A 23,437-nucleotide genomic window follows, 5' to 3' on the forward strand; every position below is an offset into this window, starting at 1 on the left:
TCAGCCACCACGCCCAGCCCTACATTTTTGCAAATCTTTTTAATGTCTGGGTTAATAGAAAATAGTTAGATTCTCAGATCTGCTTTTGCTTTCAGTCTGTTTGATATCACGGCATGTATCTTCTGAGAAATTCCACTGTACACCCATGAGAGAATAAGGGTGGAAAAGGCAAAGAACACCTTAATATGATCATGAACATAGCTTTGGCCTGAAAGAGTCTCAGGGAGCCTGAAGGTTCCCTGGATCACACCTTGAGAACAGCTGGTACAGAGAAGCCAGTTTGGAGGCTGTTGCAGTAGGCTAGATGAGAGATAATGAGGGTTCTGAACCAAAGCATTGGTTGGATGAATGGAGAAAGGGAGATGAACATGAGAGAAATTTAAGAAGAAAAACCAGAAGGTCCCAGAAGGAGATATAGGGTCAAAGGCAAGGGTAATAATTGAGTTCCAGCTGGGTACGTGCTTCACAATCAACCTGCAAAGCAACTATTTAGCTAGGAAATGGCAGCATTTGAACCCAGGTCCATCCAACACAGAAGGTCTTTTTGTTTTACCCACGGTAGAGTTAGAAGGAGTAGTTATGGCAAGGAGGTGAAGCCCTTCTTAGAGATAAGAGAGAGGATGAGTAATGCAACAGAAAGATTTTGAAGTAGAGAGGAGAGAAGTAGTAGTAATTAACTCCATAGGTTGGTCCAGTTCAGAGTTATAATGATGGCAGACTACTAGGCCAGGTTGAGTGTTGGGATAGTGGAAGATCTCAGAATGTTCTGAGTCACTGACAGGCTAACTGCTCTTAGGAGTTGGGGTTGAGCTGAGCGGGCAGTGGGGGTGTCCGGAGGAAGAAAGGCCCTCTGCCAGCTTTGATTTTTGCCTTGTTATACTGCAGGATGGATCCATGCTGTGCTGACTCCTGTGGACTGCCTTGCCTTTGGAGGGAACTTCTTACACAGCCTTAACATCGAAATGCAGCTCAAGTGAGTCCTGAAGCTGTGGTGATCCCAAGTTGGCCATTCCTGTCTTCTAAGAGTCCTTGGTCTCTCCCCTGCAGTGAGGAGTACAATGTAGAAGGAGGGGAGACAATCAGAAAAGGATGGATCCTATTTCCTGATGATCAGTTTGAGAATTAACACCTTTTCCTCACTTACTAGTTATGTGACTTTGGGCAAGTTACATAACCTTTGAGCCCAAAGTTTCCTAATGTATAAAATAGGGTCTTACAGGGTCATTGTGAAGATTAGAGATACAAAGTATCCAGAATAATACCTGATATATAGTAGGTGCTCAGAAAATGGATCCTTGTTTTTGTTGTTATGCCGCCTCCTTCCAGAGCCTACGAGATTGAGAAGCGGCTGAGCACAGCAGACCTCTTCAAGTTCCCCAACTTTGAGACCATTTGTTGGTATGTGGGAAAGCACATCCTGGACATCTTCCGAGGTATGAAGCCCTTTGCCAACTATCCCTTTTGCCCTGCTTCCCTGAGTGCATGTGGTCTATCACCACAAAGATCTCCTCACTATGTAGATCAGAACATGTTGTACACTTTAAATATATACAATAAAAACTGATAGTTACTGCTTTAAGAAAATCTCCTTAGTGCTACCCCTTCATAGTTTCACCCACTCTCTTCTCCTGCACCATCCATAAGTTCTGGAAACCACTAATCTGTTTTACATTTCTATAATTTTTTCATTTCAAGGGTATTACATAAATGGAATTGTATAATATGTGACCTTTTAAGATTCACTTTTTTACTCAGCGTAACTCATGGCAGGGCATGGATTTTAACCTTTTTATTTAGCACGGGTGGCTGAGAAAACTGGATCACAGTGCAATTATCCCTATTTCCTACTCGTTAAGAAACTCAATCTGAATAGTCTAAGAATTTCCTGGATGTGCCTCCCATGGGGATAAGGCCTAGTCCTGACCATTCTGGTACCCTGTTGAATCCTGGATATCAGCCTAGGTGAAAGCCTGCTTGCTTGCTGGGTTTCTTATTTCCTGGTCTGCTCTGAAATAGAGCAGGTCCATTGCTCTGGCCTGAGATTCTTCAAGGTGACTTGCCCAGGAGGAATCAGTATCTCAGAGTTACAAAAAACCTCAGAGACCAATAAGTACAGTCTCCTATCTGATACCTCATGCCCTTATTCTGCCACCTAGACAGACTGTCACTTATGTGTTCAATCAGATGATGGATAACTAACTGCTCATTACCTGTTCTGAACAGCTCAGTTCAGTAGAAAAGTCTTTATAGAGCCTAAATCTGCCTGTTTGTAATAGCTACCCCCTGAAATAAGGCAGAACATAGCTAATCAATCTTCTATATTAATGGCCCTTCAAATCTGAGTAGATAGCAATCATGGTCCTCTTGAGTGTCCTCATTGTGAAACCCAAGAGGGAGTAATGTAATGGAGGAAGCACAGGCCTCAGATTCAAGAAGACATGGTCTCAGTCCTGGCTCTGGTACTTTCTAGGTGTGTGTGCTTGGTCAAGTCTCTTTGCCTCTCTGAGCCTCAGTTTCCTAGACTGTAAAATGAATATAATATTGTCTGGCTCATAGGATGGGTATTAGGATTAAATAAGATAATAAATGTCAAATGCCTACTACTTAGTAGATACTCAGTAAATGAACACTATTAGAAGAACTGAAATCTAGACTTATACTTAGAACCCTGAGCATTTTCTCTGGTTGCTTAACAGAGGTAACAAGTCCTTTACTTCCCTAGATGGCTTCTTTGACACTCTGCTTGCTCTTTCTCCCGTTAGGTTTGCGAGAGAACAGGAGACACCCTGCCTCCTACCTGGTCCATGGTGGCAAAGCCCTGAACTTGGCTTTTAGAGCTTGGACAAGGAAAGAAGTAAATATGCCTATTTCTCTATCTCTTCTAGAATTCTGCCCTCCATAGGGACTGGTATTCGGTAGATGTGTTGGAGACACAGACCAGAGAATCTTGTGAGCTCCTGGGGGTAGAATGGAGGACTGGGCTAGCATTCCTTGGATAACAATTTAGCCCTTCTTTCTGATTATAAAAAGTAATGCATACTTACACTGAGAATTAGAAAAATACAGAAGAGACTGGGTGCGGTGACTCCAGCCTGTAATCTCAGCACTTTGGGAGGCCGAGGCAGGAGGATTGCTTGAGCCCAGGAGTTTGAAGTTATAAGTGAGCTATGATTGCGTCATTGTACTCCAGCCTGGGTGACATAGCAAGACCCTATCTCTTAAAAAGAAAAAATATAGAAGAGTATAAAGAAGGAAAAAAATCACCTGTAATTTTAATACTCAAAGGGAGCTACCATTAAAATTTGAGTTTTTTTCCTTCTGATATTTTTAATATGCATTTTAAAACATAATTGCTATCATACTGTGCAGTTGACCCTTAAACAATGCAGGGGTTAGAGGCTCAGACCCCTCCCCATGCAGTTGAAAATCTGCCTATAACTTTCAATTCCCCAAAAACTTAACTACGAATAGCCTACTGTTGATCAACAGCCTTACCAATAACATAAACAGCGATCAACGTATACTTTGTATGCTGTATTATGTGTTATATACTGTGTTCTTACTATAAAGTAAGCTAGAGACAAGAAAATGTTATTAAGAAAGTCATAAAAAGAAGAGAAAATACGTTTACTATTCATAAAGTGGAAGTGGATCATCATAAAGGTTTTCATCCTTGTCTTCATAGAAGGAAAAGGAGGGGTTGGTTTTGCTGTCTCAGGGGTGGCAGAGGTAGAAGAAAATTTGTGTGTAAGTGGACCTGTGTAGTTCAAACCCGTGTTGTTCAAAGGTCAACTGTATATCCAATTATGTATGTGAATCTATTGGCTTATCTTAATTTTCCTGTGTCACCAAATTTATCCACGCACATATAATAGTTACTCGATATTCTTTTGCAGGAATGTACCATCCTTACCTAACCCACTTGCTTATTGTTTCCTTTTAATTAATTATTTTTTAGGGGGTTATAGAGAATCATACAGTAAATATCTGTATGCATCAGTCTCTGTCCCTCATCTCTTTATTGTTTCTTCAGGATAGATTCCTGGAAGAGCAATTACTGGATCAAAGTATATGAAAAAATGTAAGGCTCTTGATGTATAGTGCCAAAATAGTTTTTTAGAAATGTACCAATCAATATTCATCTATCCAACTCAATACTAAACAGTTATAAAAGAGAGTAAGAAAGCTCTCTATGTACTGATTTGGAAAGATCTTCAGAATTTGTCAAGTAAAGGTGCAGAATCGTGTGTATACTACCTTATATATGTGAAAAGGGGGGAAATAATTTTATTTGTATATGCTTGTATTTGCCTGAAGATACAATCTGGAGGATGCAGAAACTAGTGAAAGTGGTTACCTCTGGGGATGGGATGCTGAGGTTGATGGCAGGGACAGGGTAGGAGTGAGGCTTTTCAGTATATATCTTTTTATATTGTTTGATTTTGACCCTTGTAAATGGATTGTATCTTTTCAAAATATTGAGTTTTTTAGAAACAACCACAAAATGCAAAAACAGAAGAAATAGCAATATATACTCTTATGTTTCAGATACTCTTTCTCCTGCATACAGTGACCAAAGGAGACCTTTCAGCCACTGGAGGCTTAACTTGTGCAATCTCCCCATTTCCTGTTGCCAGCCTTCCCCTCAGATATTCTTTTGGGCCTTTCCTTGCTCCCTGGGCTTACCTACACCTGGACCTTATCCTGTAATTCTGTTTCTCTCCACCTCTTAAGTGTGGCTACCTTAAGTTTCATCTCTGACACCTCCCATGAAGTGAACTTCAGAGTGACTGTGTCCCAGGAACACCAAAAGGGAGGTGGGTGGGGTCTAAGCACTTATGCCCTGGGTCAGGATGGACCCAAGGACCAAGGGATAGCCCCAAACAGCATGGCCAAAGGGAGTTGGAGGACAATAGAACACAGTTTTGAGGAGCCCATGCTCATGGAAGATGTCTTTTGTGAAGTGTAGACAACTTGCGTGGGAGGCACTTGCTGCCTCACCTTTTCAGAGACCCTGGTCAGGGAGGGAGGGAGCCATTAAGGTTATACAGAAGGGTCACATCTGTTCTCGGTTCCCCAGCCAGCCACCAAAATAAATTCTGGATAAATTAAAAGAGTTAAAGGAAAGAAGAATTAAACCATGAGAAACAAAAAGGAAATGCTGAGGAATTTTTATCAGTCCTCTGGATACAGAAATGAAGATAAAATGGGTGGGGAAAATCACAATAGAAAAGGTTTAGATCTACATAAAAATGTAAGTCTCAGTACTCAAAAGGATGGCAGATAAATTAAAAGAGAGCCAACTAAAAAGTTGCTGTTGAGTTAGCTATGGGCCTGTAGCTGTTCAGCGCTGAGTTCTGTCCTCACAAGTAGAGAGGCCAGTTTGTCCCCATTGATCTCCCTGAGGTCCTTGACTTTTTGAGGGGTGTGGCCCAAGCCCACAACTGAGTTCCTCATACCTCTCGATACTGTCATTTATCAGGTATATGTTTTGCAAATGTTCTCTCAGCCTGTGGCTTGTCTTAAAGTAGCAGAAGTGGTGAAGTAGCAGAGGTTTTCAAAGAGAAGTTTTTATTTTTGATTAAGTCCAATTTATCTGTTTTTTCTTTTCTGGTTCATGCTTTTTGTGTCCTGAGAAATCTTTTTTTTTTTTGTTCAGGATATTATGGGGGCACAAACATTTTGGTTACATGTAATGCTGTTTGCCCTGCCCAAGCCAGGGCTACAAATGTGACCCTCCCCCATACAGTGCATTCCACTTCTATTAGTTGTGAATTTACCCACCCCCTAGCTCCGACTGGCACCCAGTGAGTGTTACTACCATGTGAACAACTTAGTGTTGGTCAGTTAGTACCAATTTGATGGCGAGTACATGTGGTGCATGTTTTTCCATCCTTGTGATACCTCACTTTGAAGGATGGGCTCAATCTCTATCCAGGATAATATAAGAGGTGCTAGATCACCATTGTTTTTTGTAGTCGAGTAGTATTCCTTGTTATACATATACCACATTTTATTAATCCACTCATGTATTGATAAGAAATCTTTGCCTAACTGAAGGGCACAGAGTTTCTCCTCTCTCTAAAGGGTTTATTGTTTTAGGTTTTACATTTAGGTCTGTGATCTATTTTTTGAGTTTTTTGTGTGTGTGTGTGTGTGTGTGTGTGTGTGTGTGTGTGTGCGCGCGTGCGTGGTATAGGATATGGATTGAGGTTCTGTCTTTTTTTTCACATGGATATCCAATTGGTCAAGGACCATTTGTTGAAAAGACTACCCTTTCTCCCCTGAATTGCCTTGGCACATTTTGTCAAACATCAGTTATCCGTTGTTGTGTGGGTTTATTCCTCATGCCTCTTGTTTGACAGGCTCTGCCAGATCATGAGGATGAGATCCCGGAGACAGTGCGGACTGTACAGCTCATTAAAGATTTGGCCAGGGAGATCCGCCTGGTGGAAGTAAGACGCATAGGAGGGGAAAGAAGGTGTTTGGGAAGGGCTTGAGGCTCAAATGGCAGGTTAGGCTTCTGCACTTGGCATGAGAGCCCAGGGGAAGGGTTGGGAACACCTCACCAAGGATCCTATTTATTCAGTCATTCATTCATCCAAATAATTATTATGGGCTTTGAGTGTGCCACACATTGGGCTAGTGTCTTATAATACATAAATAATACAGTGCTTGCCCACAAAGAACTCACAGTCTAGTAGAAGACCGTGAGCAAAGTTAACCTAAGTCTCAGTTTCCTCATCTCTAAGATGGGGATAATTGTACATATTCAAGGATTGCTAAAAGCATTAAATAAGGTAATGTGGGTTGAGCACTAAGTATAGTGCTTGGCACACAGTAGGTACTCAATAAATTCTGATGCTGGGTCGTGGTGGTGGGTGGTGGTTGGTGGTGGTTATAGTTGTTGTTATTAATATTTTGACTCAGTCTCTGCATTCCGCAAAATGACAGTTCTCTCAGGTTGAAGATGATTACAAAGCCATGTTTCAACAGGTGGCATATACCACGAGGCAGTAAGGTATAGTGGTAAGAGACCCAGAGAAACCTGGGTTCTGGTTCCTTGCTCTGTCACTTGCAAGCCTTTCAGAGCCTCAGTTTCCTCACCTGTAAAGTGGGGATAACACCAACCTTTCAGAGTTTTGTTAGGATTAATAGCTAATGTATTTAGAGCACAGTGCCTGGCAGAGTAAGTACTCAATAAATGTGAGCTAGTGTTGTTAATAGACTTTGCAGCAAAGAGAGAACTTGGTGTGGGATGGTAAAGTAGCAGAGGCACCAGAGGAGAATTAGACTTGGGGATGTTTAAACTTTCCTTTAGCTCAGAAGCTGTAAAGTTCCATTTAGTGTACAGGATATACATCCATGCTGAAGCGTGGTCGGAGTGAGCTACTGGGAAGTTGGGCTTCCAGACTCACTGCTTGCAGCATGTTTCACTGCCTACACCATAGCTTATAGTGTCCACCTCCTACTTCATTTTCCTCTACTCTCATCTGTCAGAATCCTTCAGGATTTAGTTAAAGGCCCCCCTTTTCTCCAGCTCTTCCCATTTAAACCAATTTTGTACACACAGAACTTTGAGCTGGTTGGAAGAAGACTTAGAGCTAGATCATATCGAGTCCACTGGCATTCAAATGTTTTAAAGCAGTGGAATCCTTTTAAAAAAGTAAGATCTTATGTGGAAGCCCAATATATACAACAAATCAAAGCATAGCTGCTTCGAATAGGATGAAGGTAGGAGACTTGGGGCTCCACTTGTTCCTCTCACCTGCCTTCCACTTACCTCCAGTCACCAGGGCTCCTAAGAAGCTCAAAGGAGCCACAAAACATCTTCAAAAACCACCTTTCCAGTCTAGCCCTTTAATTTTACAGCTGAGCAAACAGAACCTTAGAGTGGTCAGATAAACTTTCCTGAGGCTAGAGAGGTAGCTAGTCGCAGAATTAGGACTAGAACCTCTCTCCTTCTCTCAAATCCTGTAGTCCTTAGAGTTTGAACCACACAGATTAGTACTTGATTATTTTCTGTCTCATGTCAGTTCCTCTTGGAGTCTTTTCTCTTTAATTTTGATAGTAGTGCTGGGCTTTTCCTTTGCTCGTCTTCTCCTTACTCATTAATGGCTGGGCAAAGAAATGCCACCCAATAAATTCTTGATGACTCATTCTGCAAAATCTAGGGTGTGCATATGTGGAGCATCTGTAAGCCACTTCCACGGCAGTACCATCTGTGCCAGAAACAGACCTCTGCTCTTAGTGTTGAGAGAACCCTTGAGTAAGCTCTAACCCCCTCGTGTACTAACACTCTTATAGGATATCTTCCAACAGAACGTTGGGAAGACGAGCAATATCTTTGGGCTGCAGAGGATCTTCCCAGCCGGCTCCATTCCCTTAACCAAGCCAGCCCATTCCACTTCAGTGTCCATGTCCAGGCTGTCACTGCCCTCCAAAAGTGGTTCAAAGAAGAAAGACCCGAAGCCCAAGGAACTCTTCAAGAAGGCAGAGCGAAAGGGCAAGGAGAGTTCAGCCTTGGGGCCTGCTGGCCAATTGAGCTATAATCTCATGGACACATACAATCATCAGGCACTGAAGACAGGCTCTTCCCAGAAAGCAAAGGTGGGTGCTGGCCCATGGGTTCAGCCCAACCCTTTTGGGTGTCCCTTGGACGAGCAGGGTTTCAAAAGGACAGGCTATCCTGTCCTCCTGCCACCTCCCTTAGGGCCCCTGGTGTTTGGCTACCAGTCCCACTCATTTAACAGGCATTTATTGAGACCTTTTCTATGCTGGGCACTGTGATAGGTGCTGTGGATGTAACTCTCAAGAGGCTAACAGGCTAGTGACAAAGACAGACAAAAACAAATGAGTGTAGTGAAGTATTGTGGATGCCACAATCAAAGGTGTGTGTGGGACCTTGAGACATAGTGGAGGGTTAATTCTATCTGGGTAGGGAAGATGGTCAGGAGCTCTTTTCAGAAAACATGACACTTGAGCTAAAGTTTCAAATCCTGGGCTGGAAATGAGATTTGAGAACATTGTGTATGAGTGTCAGGTTGGACTCTTGCATAGGTCCTTGAGAAAAGCCTTCCCCTAGGGCTCTACCTTGCCTCAAGATTGTGGTGCCCTCCACGGGCATCTGATGTCCCCCCACTTCTTAAGAGAATATATTTCACAAAATTGATAGGTTTCTCCTGAGTGAGCCACACATTCTCAACCTCCTGCTCCTGTGAGTGGGGGTGGGGGGCAGTATGGCAGAAGGCCTTGGTTCAGGTGGTTTTGACAGTGAACTCAACCAGTGAAACCAGAGGGAACTGGCCATCCTGATTGACCTGGGAGTCCCAGGCAGGTGACAACTGAGCCTCCTCCTTCCGCAGTTCAACATCACTGGTACCTGTTTGAATGACTCAGATGATGACTCGCCAGACTTGGACCTCGATGGGAATGAGAGCCCACTGGCCCTATTGATGTCTAATGGCAGGTGAGTGGGAAGAAGGAGCACAGAAATATTGGGACTATCAGTGGCAATATGCCACTGAGACAGGGCATGGAATTGGGATCTAGGGATTGGGACATGGATGGGGAGGGGCTGTATTTAGGGCAATACCTAGCTATTATCAGATATCATTGCTTAGTTAAAAGAACCGTGATGGTGTTGGTGGGTGGGTAGGGGGGAAGTCTAGAATCTAATTGGCAATCTTATCTTGAGAAAGCACTTATATAATGTTATAGAAATTTCAGCAAGTCATTGGGTCAGAACCACTGGTAGAAATAAGTAGTAGTATAGCATACTTGTTAAAAGCATTAGTTTTTTATATACCTTTTGACTTGGTAATTCGACTTTTAGGAATTTAATTTACAGAAATCCTTGCACAAGGTGTGTAAAGAGGAATGTTCAGTGTTCACTGCATCATTGTTTGTAATAGTAAGTAATTGGAAACATCCAAATGTTCATCAATAAGGGCTGGATAAGTAAATTGTGGTATGTATCTATAGAATGGAATACCACGTAGCTGTTAAAAATAATGAGACAGCCTAATGTCTGTTGACACAGACAGATGTCCAAGATATATTCTGAAGTGAAAAAATCAGGTTACAAAATAATATGTAGGAATAGTTCCATTTTTATTTTTATTTTTTTATTTATTTGTTTTTTTGAGACAGTGTCTCACTCTGTCTCCCCGGGTAGCATGCAGTGGCATCATCATGGTTCACTGCAACCTCAAACTCCTGGGCTCAAGCCATCCTCTTGCCTCAGCCTCCCTAGTAGCTGGGATTATAGGTGCATGCTGCCACACCTGAATAATTTTTTTTATTTTTGGTAGAGTTGGGGTCTTGCTCTTGTTCAGGCTGGCGTCGAACTCCTGACCTCAAGCGATCCTCCTGCCTCAAACTCCTGGAGTGCTAGGATTACAGGCGTGAGCCACCATGCCTGGCCCCCTTTTTATTTTTAAAAACGTGTGCACGCCCGTGTGTGTATGCATGTGTTGGCAAAGCAATATACAGACTTTTTTGTTTCTGTTTATTTCAGTTTTTTGAAGAGGTTTAAAAATACAATTTATAAGGTTTAAAAAATCAAAAAATGTTAAAGGACACACAGTAAAAAAAATCTCATACCCATCTCTCTTCCCGTTTCCCTCCCATGGATGGCCAACGTCAGTGTTTTCCCTCCAGAGATATTTGTACAGACTTAGGCAAATAAATATATTTGTTATATATTTTATACTTGTTACATCAAATTTTTAACAGTTATCTCTGGAAGGTAGGATAGCGGAGGTGGGAGAGCAGGTTTTCACTTTAGTAGCATTAGAATTTGTACAATAACCGTGTATTACTTTTCTTAAAATAATTTTTAAAGAACACTTTCTACAAGAATAAAATAGAAGCTGTTTACAACAAAATCATGGGTTTGGGAATCAGATAATTCTGAGTTCAAATCCCAGCTCTGACACATATTTGCTGTGTGACCTTGACAAACTAATTAACCTCTCTGAGCCTGTGTCCTTATTATATCTATTCTATAGCTAAAACTTACCTTAGGGTTGTTGGAGGATTAAATGAAATAATGTAAGTAAAGTGCTAATCACATGGTCTGGCACATAGTAAATGTTTAATAAATGGTAGCTCTTATAAATGTGATGATGAAGATGGAGGTAAAAGGTGGTGATGATGATGATGTAGGTATGGCCAGAAATGGTGAAATATGTAGGGAGGCTGAGGCAGGGAAAAGCATTACAGATTATCATCTAGATACTCAGAACACTAGACAGCAGCAGTCAAGAGCCAAGTACCAAGTACGAACAATGTAGGAACACAAACAACAAAGATACCTTAATAGCCTCTTTGTAGGGAAAGGTTGTCTTCAGATCCCAAGGGAGAGTGTAATAGGTCCACCTGGACGGAAAATAAGGGAAAAGGAAGTGAGAGCAGGGTGGATTCTGAAAGCAGAACTATTCTTGGGGTTTGAGAACCCAGTTACTAAAAAGTAAGATTAAAGAGCCTGTTGAACATTGCCTTTGTTCAGATCTCTTGGTAGGTTTCCTGGGGTGGAGAAAATTGAGAGTCCTAAGATATTTTGAGACATTTTCCCCTCCCCCACCAGACCTCCTTGTGCTGCTGCTTATTACCTGCCACAGCTGCCAGAAGCTGCTGTTAAGTGAACCTTGAGAGTCAAGGTATAGAAATATTTACAGATGATGTATTTTATGTCTGGGCTTTTCTCCAAATTCAGTGTTTTGTGGGGAGTGAGGAGGTATAGATGAAACAAGACTGGGTATATGTTAATTGTGGAAACTTACTTGAGTGACAGGTACATGGGAGTTCATTATACTTTTATATTTTTGTAGATGTTCAAAATTTTTTATAATTAGAAGTTAATAAAAGACCAAGGTATAAATAGTCATTATTTATTGAGCATCTGCTCTGTGTCCAAGTTTCTTAGCTGTTTACATACATTATTTTATGTAGTCATCACAACCCCAAAAATAAGTATTGTTATTCCCATTTACCAATGTGAAAAGTGAGACCCAGAGAACTTTGTTATAATATTAGCTACACTGAGCACTGGCCATGTGTCAAGCTTTCATTAGCTCATTTAATTGTCCCAACAACCCTATGATATAGAAAATAGGTTAATTTAATGACAGTGAATTCACTAAAAGGCAATTCAATAAAATTACTGCTGATCGTAAAAAAGTATACTGATTTACTAAGAACTTGTTTCTGTTTATGATGTTTATTCTAGAAGTTTATACTGGTTAATATTGTTTACCATGTGTAACAGGATTGTATAAGCCACTTTTGAGGTTTTTCCATTTCCTTTATATGTTTTTAACAAATTTCTTTAGGTATAATTTATGTACTATAAAATTAACTTGCATTAAGTATACAATTAAATGAATTTTAGTAAATTTACATAACTGTGCAACCATTGCCACTATCCAGTTTTAGGATATTTCTGTCACCCCAAAAAGATCCTTTGTGCCCATTTGCAGTCAGTCCTTTTTCTTATCCCCAGGTCCATGCAAGCCCTAATCCACTTTCTGTCTCTATGTATTTGCTTTTTCTGGACATTCCATATAAATGGAATCATACAACATGTGGCTTTTTGTGTCTGGCTTTTTTCACTTAGCCATAATGTTTTTGAGATTCATCCATGATGTGTCATATATCATTAGTTGATTCCTTTTTATTGTTGGATAGTATTCCGTTGTATCAATATACCACATTTTGTTTACCTATTCACTAGTTGATGGTCATTTGGATTACTTCTAGTTTTTGGCTATTATGAATAATGTTGCTCTGAGCATTTGTGTACAAGTTTTTGTGTGGACATACGTTTTCATTTCTTACCTACAAGTAAAATTGTTGAGTCATATGATAACTCTATGTTTAGCTTTTTAAGAAACTTCCAAGCATTATTCCAAAGTGTCTGTACCATTTTACATTTCAACCAGCAATCGTAAGTTTTTCCATATACTGGCCAACACTTGTTATTTTTTTGTCTTTTTGATTATAGCCATTGTGGTGGATGTAAAGTGGTATCTCTTTTGTGTATTTTCTTAAAATAAAAATTGTGTACATTCAAGGTGTACAATGTGATGTTTGATATACAGTGACACTGTGAAATGATTACTACAGTCAAGCCAATTAACATATCCGTCATCTCACATAGTTACCATTTTTTGTGTGTGTATTTGTGTGTGGTGAGAATATGCATATCTACTCTCTTAGGAAATTTAAGGTATACAATACAGTATTAACTATAGTCACCTTGCCGTACGTTACAGCTCTAGAACTTATCCATCCTACATAACTGAAACTTTGTACCCCATTCACCTTCCCCTAATAACCACTATTGTACACTTTGCTTCTATGAGTTTAACTTTTTAAGATTCCACATATAAGTGAGGTCATGCAATATTTTTTTTTCCTGTGGCTTGTTTCACTTAACATATTTTCCAGGTTCATCTGTGTTGTTGCAAATGACAGGATGGTTTTGATTTGCATTTCCCTAATGACTCATGATGTTGAATATCGTTGTGCATCTTTTTGTGTGATTATCGGCCATTCGTATATCATCTTTGGAGAAATGTCCGTTTAGACCCTTTGCCTTTTTTTTTTTTTTTTTTTTTTTTGACACGGTCTCCTTCTGTCGTCTAGGCTAGAGCACAATGGTGTCATCATAGCTTACTGCAACTGTAAACTCCTGGGCTCAAGCGATCTTCCTCCTTCAACCTCCTGAGTAGCTGAGACTACAGGCGGCCGCCACAATGCCTGGCTAATTTTTCTATTTTTTGTAGAGATGGGGTCTTGCTCTTGCTCAGGCTCATCTTGAACTCTTGGCCTCAAGCAATCCTCCCATCTTCACCTCCCAAAGTGCTAGGATTACAGGCATGAACCACTGGCCTTTTTGCTTGTTTTTAAATTGGCTTATTTTATTATTGACTTCTAAGAGTTCTTTAAGTATTCTGGATATAAAACCTTTGCCAGATAAATGATCTGCAAATATTTTCTCCCAGTCCATGGCTTGTCTTTTCGTTTTCTTAATGGTTTCTTTTGAAGCATAAAAGTTTAAAATTTTACCTAATCCCAGGTCACAAAGATATTTTTCTGTATTTTCTTATAGAATTTTTATCCTTTTATCTTTTACTTTTAGATCTATGATACATTTTGTGTTAATTTTTGTGTATGACGTGAGGTAAGGGTCCACATTCATTTCTTTGCATATGGATATCCAGTTGTCTCAGCACCATTTGTTGAAAGGACATTCCTTTCCTCCACTGAATTGCCTTGGCCTCTTTGTCAAAAATCTGTTGATCATAAATTTAAGGGTTTATTCAGGACTCATGGTTCTGTTTCCCTGATCTGTATGTCTGTCCTTATGCCAATATCACACTGCCTTGATTACCATGGATTTAGAGTAAGTTTTTAAATTGAATAGTATAAGTCTTCCACCTTTGTTCTTTTTCAAAATTATTTTGTCTGTGTTAGGTGTTTTGCATGTCCATGTACCTTTTTCTATCAGCTTGTCAATTTTTACAGAACTGGATTTTGATTGAGATTGGGATTGTATTGACTCTGTAGATCAATTTGGGGAAAATTGCCATCTTAATAATATGTATGACTATTTGTTTTTATGTTCTCTTTCCCTTTTTCTCTAGTACCAAGAGGATGAAGAGCCTATCCAAGTCTCGGCGAGCCAAGATTGCAAAGAAGGCAGAGAAGGCTAGGCTGGTGCCAGGACAGGTGATGGAGGATGAATTTGACCTGGATTCAGATGATGAGCTGCAGATTGATGAAAGATTGGGAAAGAAGGCGACCCTGATAATAAGACCAAGTGTGTCTCTGTTCTTTCTCTTTCCTTCCCTGCCCGTTTTGCATTAGTTTTTGACCCCTGTGATAGACTCAAGACCTTATGCCTGAGCTTGTGGACATTCTGATTTACTAAGCTCTACAGACCTCCATTTTTTCCTTTGTTCTAGGGATTTATTTGTCAGCTGATTCCTAAACTCTCTAAATTAGTCATCTGTGGTCATTACTTCCAGTAAAATTAGTCTTATTTTCCTTCCTCTGGATATTTGGTTCAAATGCTAATCTTAGCTTCATAATAAGTGCCTTCCATTGTTTTCTAGAATTTCCCCGGAAATTACCCCGTGCAAAACCTTGCTCTGACCCCAACCGAGTTCGTGAACCAGGAGAAGTTGAGTTTGACATTGAGGTAGGAGCCTGCCCTGTATCTAGTCGTCTTCTCATTCTGGTAACAGAAACAGAAGATAGATTGTCATTCTAGTTGGGGGAAGGGGGAAGACAACCTATGCCTTCAATTCTCGAAATACTTATTAAGTGAAAGATTGTATGTTAAGTGCTGCTGAGCATATAAATGGAAGATTACAATTTAGTTGAAATATTTTAAAAGTCCCTTAGTACAGAGTAGAATAAAAGGCAGTGTGATGTAGTCGAAATAACATCTGGTTTGGAGTATCTGAAGTGACCTTACGTGAATTATTTAACTTCACTGAACCTTAGTTTTCTTATCTGTAAAATGGGAGTTATATAATACCTACCTCACTAAGATGCTATGGAGATTAAGATGAAAGAATGAATATTATGCTTAGTACTTGGTCTATATTTGGTGCTCAGAAGATTAGTGTCAGGAGTCAGACTGTCGTACCAAATGAACCCTGGGCAGTTGAGGTGATATGCTCTCTCTCCAACAGGAGGACTATACAACAGATGAGGACATGGTGGAAGGGGTTGAAGGCAAGCTTGGGAATGGGAGTGGAGCTGGTGGAATTCTTGATCTGCTCAAGGCCAGCAGGCAGGTGGGGGGACCTGACTATGCTGCCCTCACGTGAGTATTGGCTTTGGTCTCCCCTTTTCATTCAGACAGCACCCACCTCCCACCCAAGGGGCTAGGTTAGCCAATCAGATATTTATTGAGCCATTTAAAGGGACAAAGAATTATCCAGGGCATTTGGGCTGAAAGAATAAAGTAGGCATTAAACCTGTCCTAAGGAACTTAAGATTTGACAGTGATAAGATCTGTAGACTTCAAGGGGAATCAATTTTGGACACTTTGGAAGTTCTAAGAGGGGCTGCAAGATTCATGGAAGGAGAACTGTTAAAAAGAAATAATGCAGCATGGGTGAACAGAGAGGGATGTGTGCCCCCTTTTTGCCACCTTGCCTGCTGTCTGTAGAGAGACTTTAAGGCAAGAAAGACTGGCTTTTCATGAAAACAATCTGATACTATCCTGATCCTTTAGCTTGATTTCTAATTTTTCACTTTGAATGGTCCTCCCCTTCTTCCTCTCACCCTGATCCCCATAGCTGTTGCCCCTTCTCCCTGAGTATTTTGATGAATGGTTTCTTCTGACACCTAGAGAAACTCCCTCAGCATTTTTCTTCTGTCCCTTGCAGTGAGGCCCCAGCCTCTCCCAGCACTCAGGAGGCCATCCAGGGCATGCTATGCATGGCCAACCTGCAGTCTTCATCGTCCTCACCGGCTACCTCCAGCCTGCAGGCCTGGTGGACCGGGGGGCAGGACCGAAGCAGCGGGAGCTCCAGCAGTGGGCTGGGCACAGTGTCTAACAGTCCTGCTTCCCAGCGCACCCCAGGGAAGCGGCCCATCAAGCGGCCAGCATATTGGAGAACTGAGAGCGAGGAGGAGGAGAACGCCAGTCTGGATGAACAGGACAGCTTGGGAGCATGCTTCAAGGATGCAGAGTATAGTAAGGGCAACTAAGCATGTGGGTCCAGGCCAGAAGGGGTTCCCTCAATCCCAGTCCCAATAAAGAACAGCCTGTAGTGAGCAAAGGCCTGGCCTTACACCTGATACTTAGTTTCTCTGAGCCATGTTTTCCTAATTTGTAAAATGGAGATATCTCACAGGTTGATATAAGAATTAGAGATTATGCTTGCATAGAGCATCTGGCACAGTTTCTTGTTCATGGGAAGCCCTAAAAAAATGGTAGCTATTATAATTAGCTATCATCTATTTTTAGTACTGTCCAATCTTCACTGGTGGTGACTCTTTTTTTTCCTCTTGCCTATTTTACTTCCATCGCCTATATTATTTGTGTTCTATGTCAGCCAGTTTATCCCTCGCAAAGTTATTTAATGAACTTTCAGTGGGCTTTTTACATTTAAAGATGACTTATTTTTTTAACCACTATTTATTGAGTACTGCAAAGCACTTTTTTGTGTAATAAGGTGACTAATGTGGGTTTTAATTTTAATATTCTTTTCAAAAATTACACAAATATGGTTAATGTTCATTGACCCAAATTAGAACAAGACAGAGACAGGAAAAATTCCTTTTGACTAACACTCCTCCCTCTTTGAGCCCAAAGATAACCTTTGTTATAAGTTTGATGTATACCTTTCATTTTGTTGTGTTTACATCCATATGTAGACATATGTAGATAGAGGTACAGTTTTCTTTAGTGTTTGTGGTTCTGCAGCTTGCTTAGGTATCTTTCAACATCAGTTCATAGAGATATACTTCATCAATACATAGAGATCTACCTGCTGCATAGTATTCTATAGCATAAATGTATATCATATGTTTAATCATTTCCTGATTGACATTTAGGTTGTCTAAGTTTTTATTTTTACTAACAGTGCTGCAGTGAAAACTCTTATAAGTAACCTTTTGTGCCTATATGCTAGTTAATATTTCTCTAGAATAGATAGACCTATTGGGTTGAAGGGTATGTGCAAGCAAATATTAAATATTGCCAGATTTCCCTCTAAAAGGGCCAGTATCTGAGCAGTGTTCGAGAAATACCTGTTTCCCTACAGCCTTACAGTGGTGGATGCTATCAGCCTTTTAAATTTTTGCCAATCCCGTGGCAAAAGATGGTGTCTCTGTTTATTTGTTTTGTGTGTTCATTGACTCTTCTTTATTCCTTTTCTGTGAATTTTCTATTTAATCTTTCATCTATTTTTCTATTGGGATGTTTGTTTTTCTTATTGATTTGTAGGAGTTCTGCATATATTCTAGATTTATTGGAGTGTTTTTGTATATTCTGGATATTTTTGGAAAATATTTTCTTTCAGACTATTGTATTTTAATTTTATTTATGGTGTCTTTTAGCATGTAGAATATTTCAATTTTTATGTAGTTATCTTTGAATTATTTATAGTTTTTCATATTTTATATTTTGAGTAAGAGGGCCCTCTCATTTTCACCTACAACTGTGTAGGAGTTAACATTTTAGCTCTTTATCTGGAATTAAGTTTTGTGAATTGTGGGAGATGAGAATCTCAATTTATTTTTTTCCACATGGATAGTCTATTTGCCCCAATACCATTTATTGACTAGTTCATCATTATCCCCCTGATTCAAAGTTTCACCCTCGTCATAAACTAAATTCCCATATATATGTGGATTTATTTTTCTAGTTTAGTCCCAGTTCTGTGTCTTAATAGCTATGTGACCTTGGGCAAGCTAGTTAACCCTATTGTGCCTCTCTATGATAGAAGTACCTACCTCATAGGTTGTCGGGAGGGTTAAATAAATATGCATAAAGCACTTAAAACATTGCCCAGCACGTGGTAAGTACTACGTGTTATATATTAGTAATATTATTCCATTCCATAAAATCAATTTGTTCACCTACAGTACCATGTAGGTTAGTTGCTATAGGCCTTGTTTCTGGTAGAGCAAATCCCCTCTGCAGACCTTGTTTGGACCTGAGGAGAGCACAGATGCTCAGCAAGCCTCACATGTCTGAGCTAAGCTGTGATTTTTTTTTTTTTTTTTTGAGACAGAGTCTCACTCTCTTGCCTGGGTTAGAGTGCCGTGGCATCAGCCTAGCTCACAGCAACCTCAAACTCCTGGGCTCAAGAGATCCTCCTGTCTCAGCCTCCCAGGTAGCTGGGACTACAGGCATGTGCCACCATGCCCGGCTAATTTTTTCTATTTTTAGTTGTTGGACTAATTTCTTTCTATTTACAGTGGAGACAGGGTCTCACTCTTGCTCAGGCTGGTCTCGAACTCCTGAGCTCAAGCAATCCTCCTGCCTTGGCCTCCCAGAGTGCTAGGATTACAGGCGTGAGCCACCGTGCCCGGCAAGCTGTGATTGATCTTAGAGATTTGTCAGGTTCCCTTGGCTGCCCACCCTACCTTCAGCAGTCAGTCACATTGACCTACAGTCAAGACATCTGGACTTCATTTAATCAGTCCTCTCAGAAGAAACAGCTCACTCAGCCTCTGCTTCCCCCTTCCCCTCCCTGCTTTGCCTGGCAACACTGGAAAGGCAATTTAACAAGCAAAGACCTCACTACTTCTTAGTTTTCCAGAATTTTGAGGCTGCTATTGAGCTTTTTCTATTCCAGATGAATTTTAGAATCAGCTTGTCAAATTCCATTTTATTAGGATTGCATGGCATTTGTAGATTAATTTATGGAGACTGACATCTTTCATCAGAAGCCTTTCTGCTATAATTGAATATGTGCATTCCTGAAAAACCTCATGTCCTGAAAATTTGTACACTAAAAATAATAGGACATATAAGAAAAAGATATTGGGACCATAGCTCTCAAAATCTGTGTGATTTTGAAGCCATAACACTGACCCAGCTAATAGTGGTCCTAATAATAATCCTTGCCCAGTTAGAGCCCATTGGCATTTGCACTCAGCATCACAGTCAGTGGATCTTCTATAATCTTAAACCCTGGACTCAGGTTTCCTTTTTCCAGATGTTGTTTCTTGAGGACATTTGCTTAAAATGGATACCGGCTTTATCAAATTAAAATCTGATCCGGGGCCTAGTCTTTATCGATTTTTCTTTTTTAAAAACACATAAGGAAATGTCTTTGCAACTTCTCTCTCAGCTAGCCTCCTGTCACCAGAACTTAATTTTGTAGAAAACAGTGCAACCATTTACTTTTTCTCTGATAAGAGACACTATTGTAGGATTTTTAGCTTTTGTCTATACATCTTTATGTCTCGGGCTTTCTCTGTAGTTGTGAGAAAGTCTACCATGGTTAAAAACAACATGCCAGGGCAAATTGTTGAACACCTTCTGGACAGCATCGACATCATTTCCCTATTTATCTTTCGGATATGAGCAGTCACAAAACAGGCCATCTTGTTTTCCTGTCTTCAGACACAGTCTCTCTCTCCATTTATTCGGGTCTTTTTGTATATCTCTTCTTTGGCTTATTTCTTCTTTATTCTTACGTATTTTGATTACTATGAAAAGTGGCATCTTTTTATGTATTACATTTTCTAATTGGCTATTGTTAATATGGAGGAAAATAGTTGATTTCTCCATGTTGATCCTGTGTTGGACTGCTTTACCATACTCTTTTTAGTTCTATTAGTTTTTCAGTTAATTGTCTTCTTGAGTTCTTGAGGTAGGTGATCTATGTGTCATATTAGTTTAGTAGAGCTCCCATAATAAACTACCACAGACTGGGGGGCTTAAACAACAGAAATTTATTTTTTCACACTTCTCAAGGCTGAATGTCCAAGATGAAGATGCTGGCAGGATTTGTTTCTCCTGAGGGCTCTCTCTCTGGCTTGCCGATGGCCTCCCTGTTGCACACATGCCTCTAATGTCTCTGTGTGTGTCCTAATTGCCTCCTCTTATAAGGTCACCAGTCAGATTGGATTAGGGCCCACCCTAATGGTCTCATTTTAATTTAATGACTTCTTTAAAGGCCCTGCATCTAAATGTAGTCACATTCTGAATACTGTGGGTTAGGGATTCAACATAGGAATTTGGGGAGAGCAGGACACAGTTCAGCCCATAACATCTGTTTTCTTTCCAGTATTCATACCTCTAGCTTTTTCTAGTTTCATTACAATGTTGAGTCATAGTGATGATAGGGGGCATCCTTATGCTGTTTCAGACTTTAAAGGTAATGTTGCCAATGTTTCTCCACTCAATAGGTGGGTCTTTGTAGGTCTCTGATAGGCTATTCTCATAAATTTCAGGAGTCTCTATCTCTAGTTCAAAAAGTTTTTTGTTTTAAAATCAAGAGTGGTATTAGGTTTTATCAGATAGTTTTTTGGCATCTTTTGGCATTTTGATGCAAATACATAGTTTTTCTATGCTATTAATAATTTAATATTAGAATTACTGATTTTAAATTGACATTTTTTGAGATTAGGTATACTTGGTTGTGGTATGTAATAATTGTCTAGTTTATTTGATTACCAATCTTTTCAAAAACTAGTTTTTGGTTTTATTGATAATCTCTGGTATTTGTTTATTATTTTCTTGATTTCTGATACTATTTTATTCCCTTGTTTAATGTTCTTTGTCTAACATCTTGAGTTAAAAGCTCTGCTGATATATTTTCAATCTACTTTTTGATAAAGGATTGCTTTTTAAAATTAATGTAAAGTAAATTGACTTTTTTTGTATACACATGTTTAGATTCTTGCAACCACCATAATCAGGGTATGGAACACTTTGATCACCTCCTAAACTCCCTTATATTATTACCCTCTTTGTAGTCATGCTCTCCCTCTACTCCTCACCCCTGGCAACCACTAGTCTTCTCTCCATCACTGTGGTTTTGCCTTTGCTAGAATGTCAGATAAGTGGAATTATGCAGTATGTAATATTTTTACACTGACATCTTTTACTCAGCATAATGCCTTTAAAATACATTATGTTGCTGTATATCAATAGCTTGTTCCTTTTTATTGCTGAGTAGTATTCCAGTGTATAGATACAAAGGACATTTAGGTTATTTCCAGTTTGAGGCAATTATGAATAGAGCTGCTGTGAATATTCATGTATAAATTTTTGTCTGAATGTGAGTTTTCATTTCTCTAGGAAAAATACCTAGGAATGGGATTTCTGGATAGTATAGGCAGTGGATGTTTTAATTTTATAAGAAACTGCCAACTGTTTGCCAGAGTGATTATACCATTTTATATTCCCATTAGCAATGTGTGAGAGTTCCAGTTGCTTTGCATACTTGTCAGCACTTGTTATTGTAAGTATATTTATTTTAGTCATCCTAATAAGTGTATAGTGATATCTCATTTAATGGCACATCTAATGGCTAATGATATTGAACAACTTTCCACGCATTTGCCATTCATATATCCTCTTTTTGAAGTGTCTTTAAACAGACACTTTGAATGACTTATTAAGATTTCTTTTTCAGGATTTAACTGTGGATTTTTTTTAGTGTGTATATAGTTTTCACATTATCTATTTAATCATAGGCAAGTTTACTTTTTACTATTCATTCATTTATTTTAAGATTAGTCAAGTGCAGTAGTGAGAAGGGGGAAAGAGTTTGGGTGAGTTTTTATACTATGTGTCTTTCAAGGAATTAGTCCATTTCATCTAAATTATAGAATTTACAGGTATAGAGTTGATTATAGAATCCCCCTATTATGTCTGTGAGGTCTTTAGTGATAATCTCCTTTATCATTCTTGTTATTAGTAATTTGTGTCTTCTCTTTCTTTTTTGTCATTCTTGCTGGCATTTTTCAATGTAATCTTTTCAAACCTTTTTGTTTCATTTTCTATATTTTCTCTGTCAACTTCATTAATTTCTGCTATTTAAATTTATTTTTACCCTCCTTGCTGTGGGTTTGTTTTGCTCTTCTTTTTCTAGTTCTGAAAGTAGAAGTTTAGATTATTGATTTGAAACCTTTTTTCAGTTGTTTTTTTGTAATTTTTAATTGGCATTTTAAAAATTTATATAGTGGTACATTTTTAGGGGTACAGGTGATATTTCGATACATGTATACAATGTGTAATGATCAAATCAGGATAATTGGGATATTTGTCATCAAACATTTATCTTTGTGTTGGGAACATTACAATTCTTTTCTAGCTATTTTGAAATATACAATAAATTATTCTTAACTGTAATTTCCTTACTATACTTTCAAATACTAGAACTTATTCCTTCTGTCTAACTGTAGTTTTGTACCCGTTAACCAACTTCTCTTCCTCTCCCCTCTCCTTCCCTTCCCGGCATCTGGTAACCACCATTCTACTCTCTACCTCCATGAGATCTACTATTTTAGCACCCACATATGAGTGAGAACATGTGACATTTATCTTTCTGTGCCTGGCTTATTTCACTTAAGATAAGGACCTTCAGTTCCATTCATGTTGCTGTAAATGACAGGATTTCATTCATTTTTATGGCTGAATGATATTCCATTGTGTATGTATACCACATCATTTTCTTTATTAATTCATCTGTTGATGGATACTTAGGTCGATTCCATATGTTCGCTATTGCCAATAGTGTTGCAATAAACATGGGAGTTTAGACATCTTTTTAATATGCTCATTTCCTTTCTTTTGGATATATAGCTATCAGTGGGATTGCTGGATCATATATTAGTTCTATTTTTAGTTTTATGAGGAACCCCCATACTCTCTTCCATAATGGCTGTACTACTTTTTTTTTTTTTTTTTTGAGACAGAGTCTCACTCTGTTGCCCTGCCTAGAGT

General features: G+C 39.3%; 1 protein-coding gene across 1 annotated transcript in view; it reads left to right on the top strand.

Annotated features, from left to right (window-relative positions):
- The window catches only part of PHF8 (PHD finger protein 8), a 103,777-nt gene that overhangs the window by 43,309 nt on the left and 37,031 nt on the right, over positions 1-23,437 (top strand). Inside the window, exons 9-18 of the mRNA XM_012663980.1 lie at positions 886-973; positions 1,327-1,433; positions 2,763-2,854; positions 6,366-6,455; positions 8,308-8,610; positions 9,366-9,469; positions 14,652-14,827; positions 15,123-15,208; positions 15,708-15,841; positions 16,410-16,720. Coding sequence (XP_012519434.1) covers positions 886-973; positions 1,327-1,433; positions 2,763-2,854; positions 6,366-6,455; positions 8,308-8,610; positions 9,366-9,469; positions 14,652-14,827; positions 15,123-15,208; positions 15,708-15,841; positions 16,410-16,720 — 1,491 coding nt within the window. The remainder of the gene's footprint in view (positions 1-885; positions 974-1,326; positions 1,434-2,762; positions 2,855-6,365; positions 6,456-8,307; positions 8,611-9,365; positions 9,470-14,651; positions 14,828-15,122; positions 15,209-15,707; positions 15,842-16,409; positions 16,721-23,437) is intronic.

Source organism: Propithecus coquereli, unplaced genomic scaffold, assembly GCF_000956105.1.
Source record: "Propithecus coquereli isolate 6110/MARCELLA unplaced genomic scaffold, Pcoq_1.0 Scaffold849, whole genome shotgun sequence".
Taxonomy (NCBI): domain Eukaryota; kingdom Metazoa; phylum Chordata; class Mammalia; order Primates; family Indriidae; genus Propithecus; species Propithecus coquereli.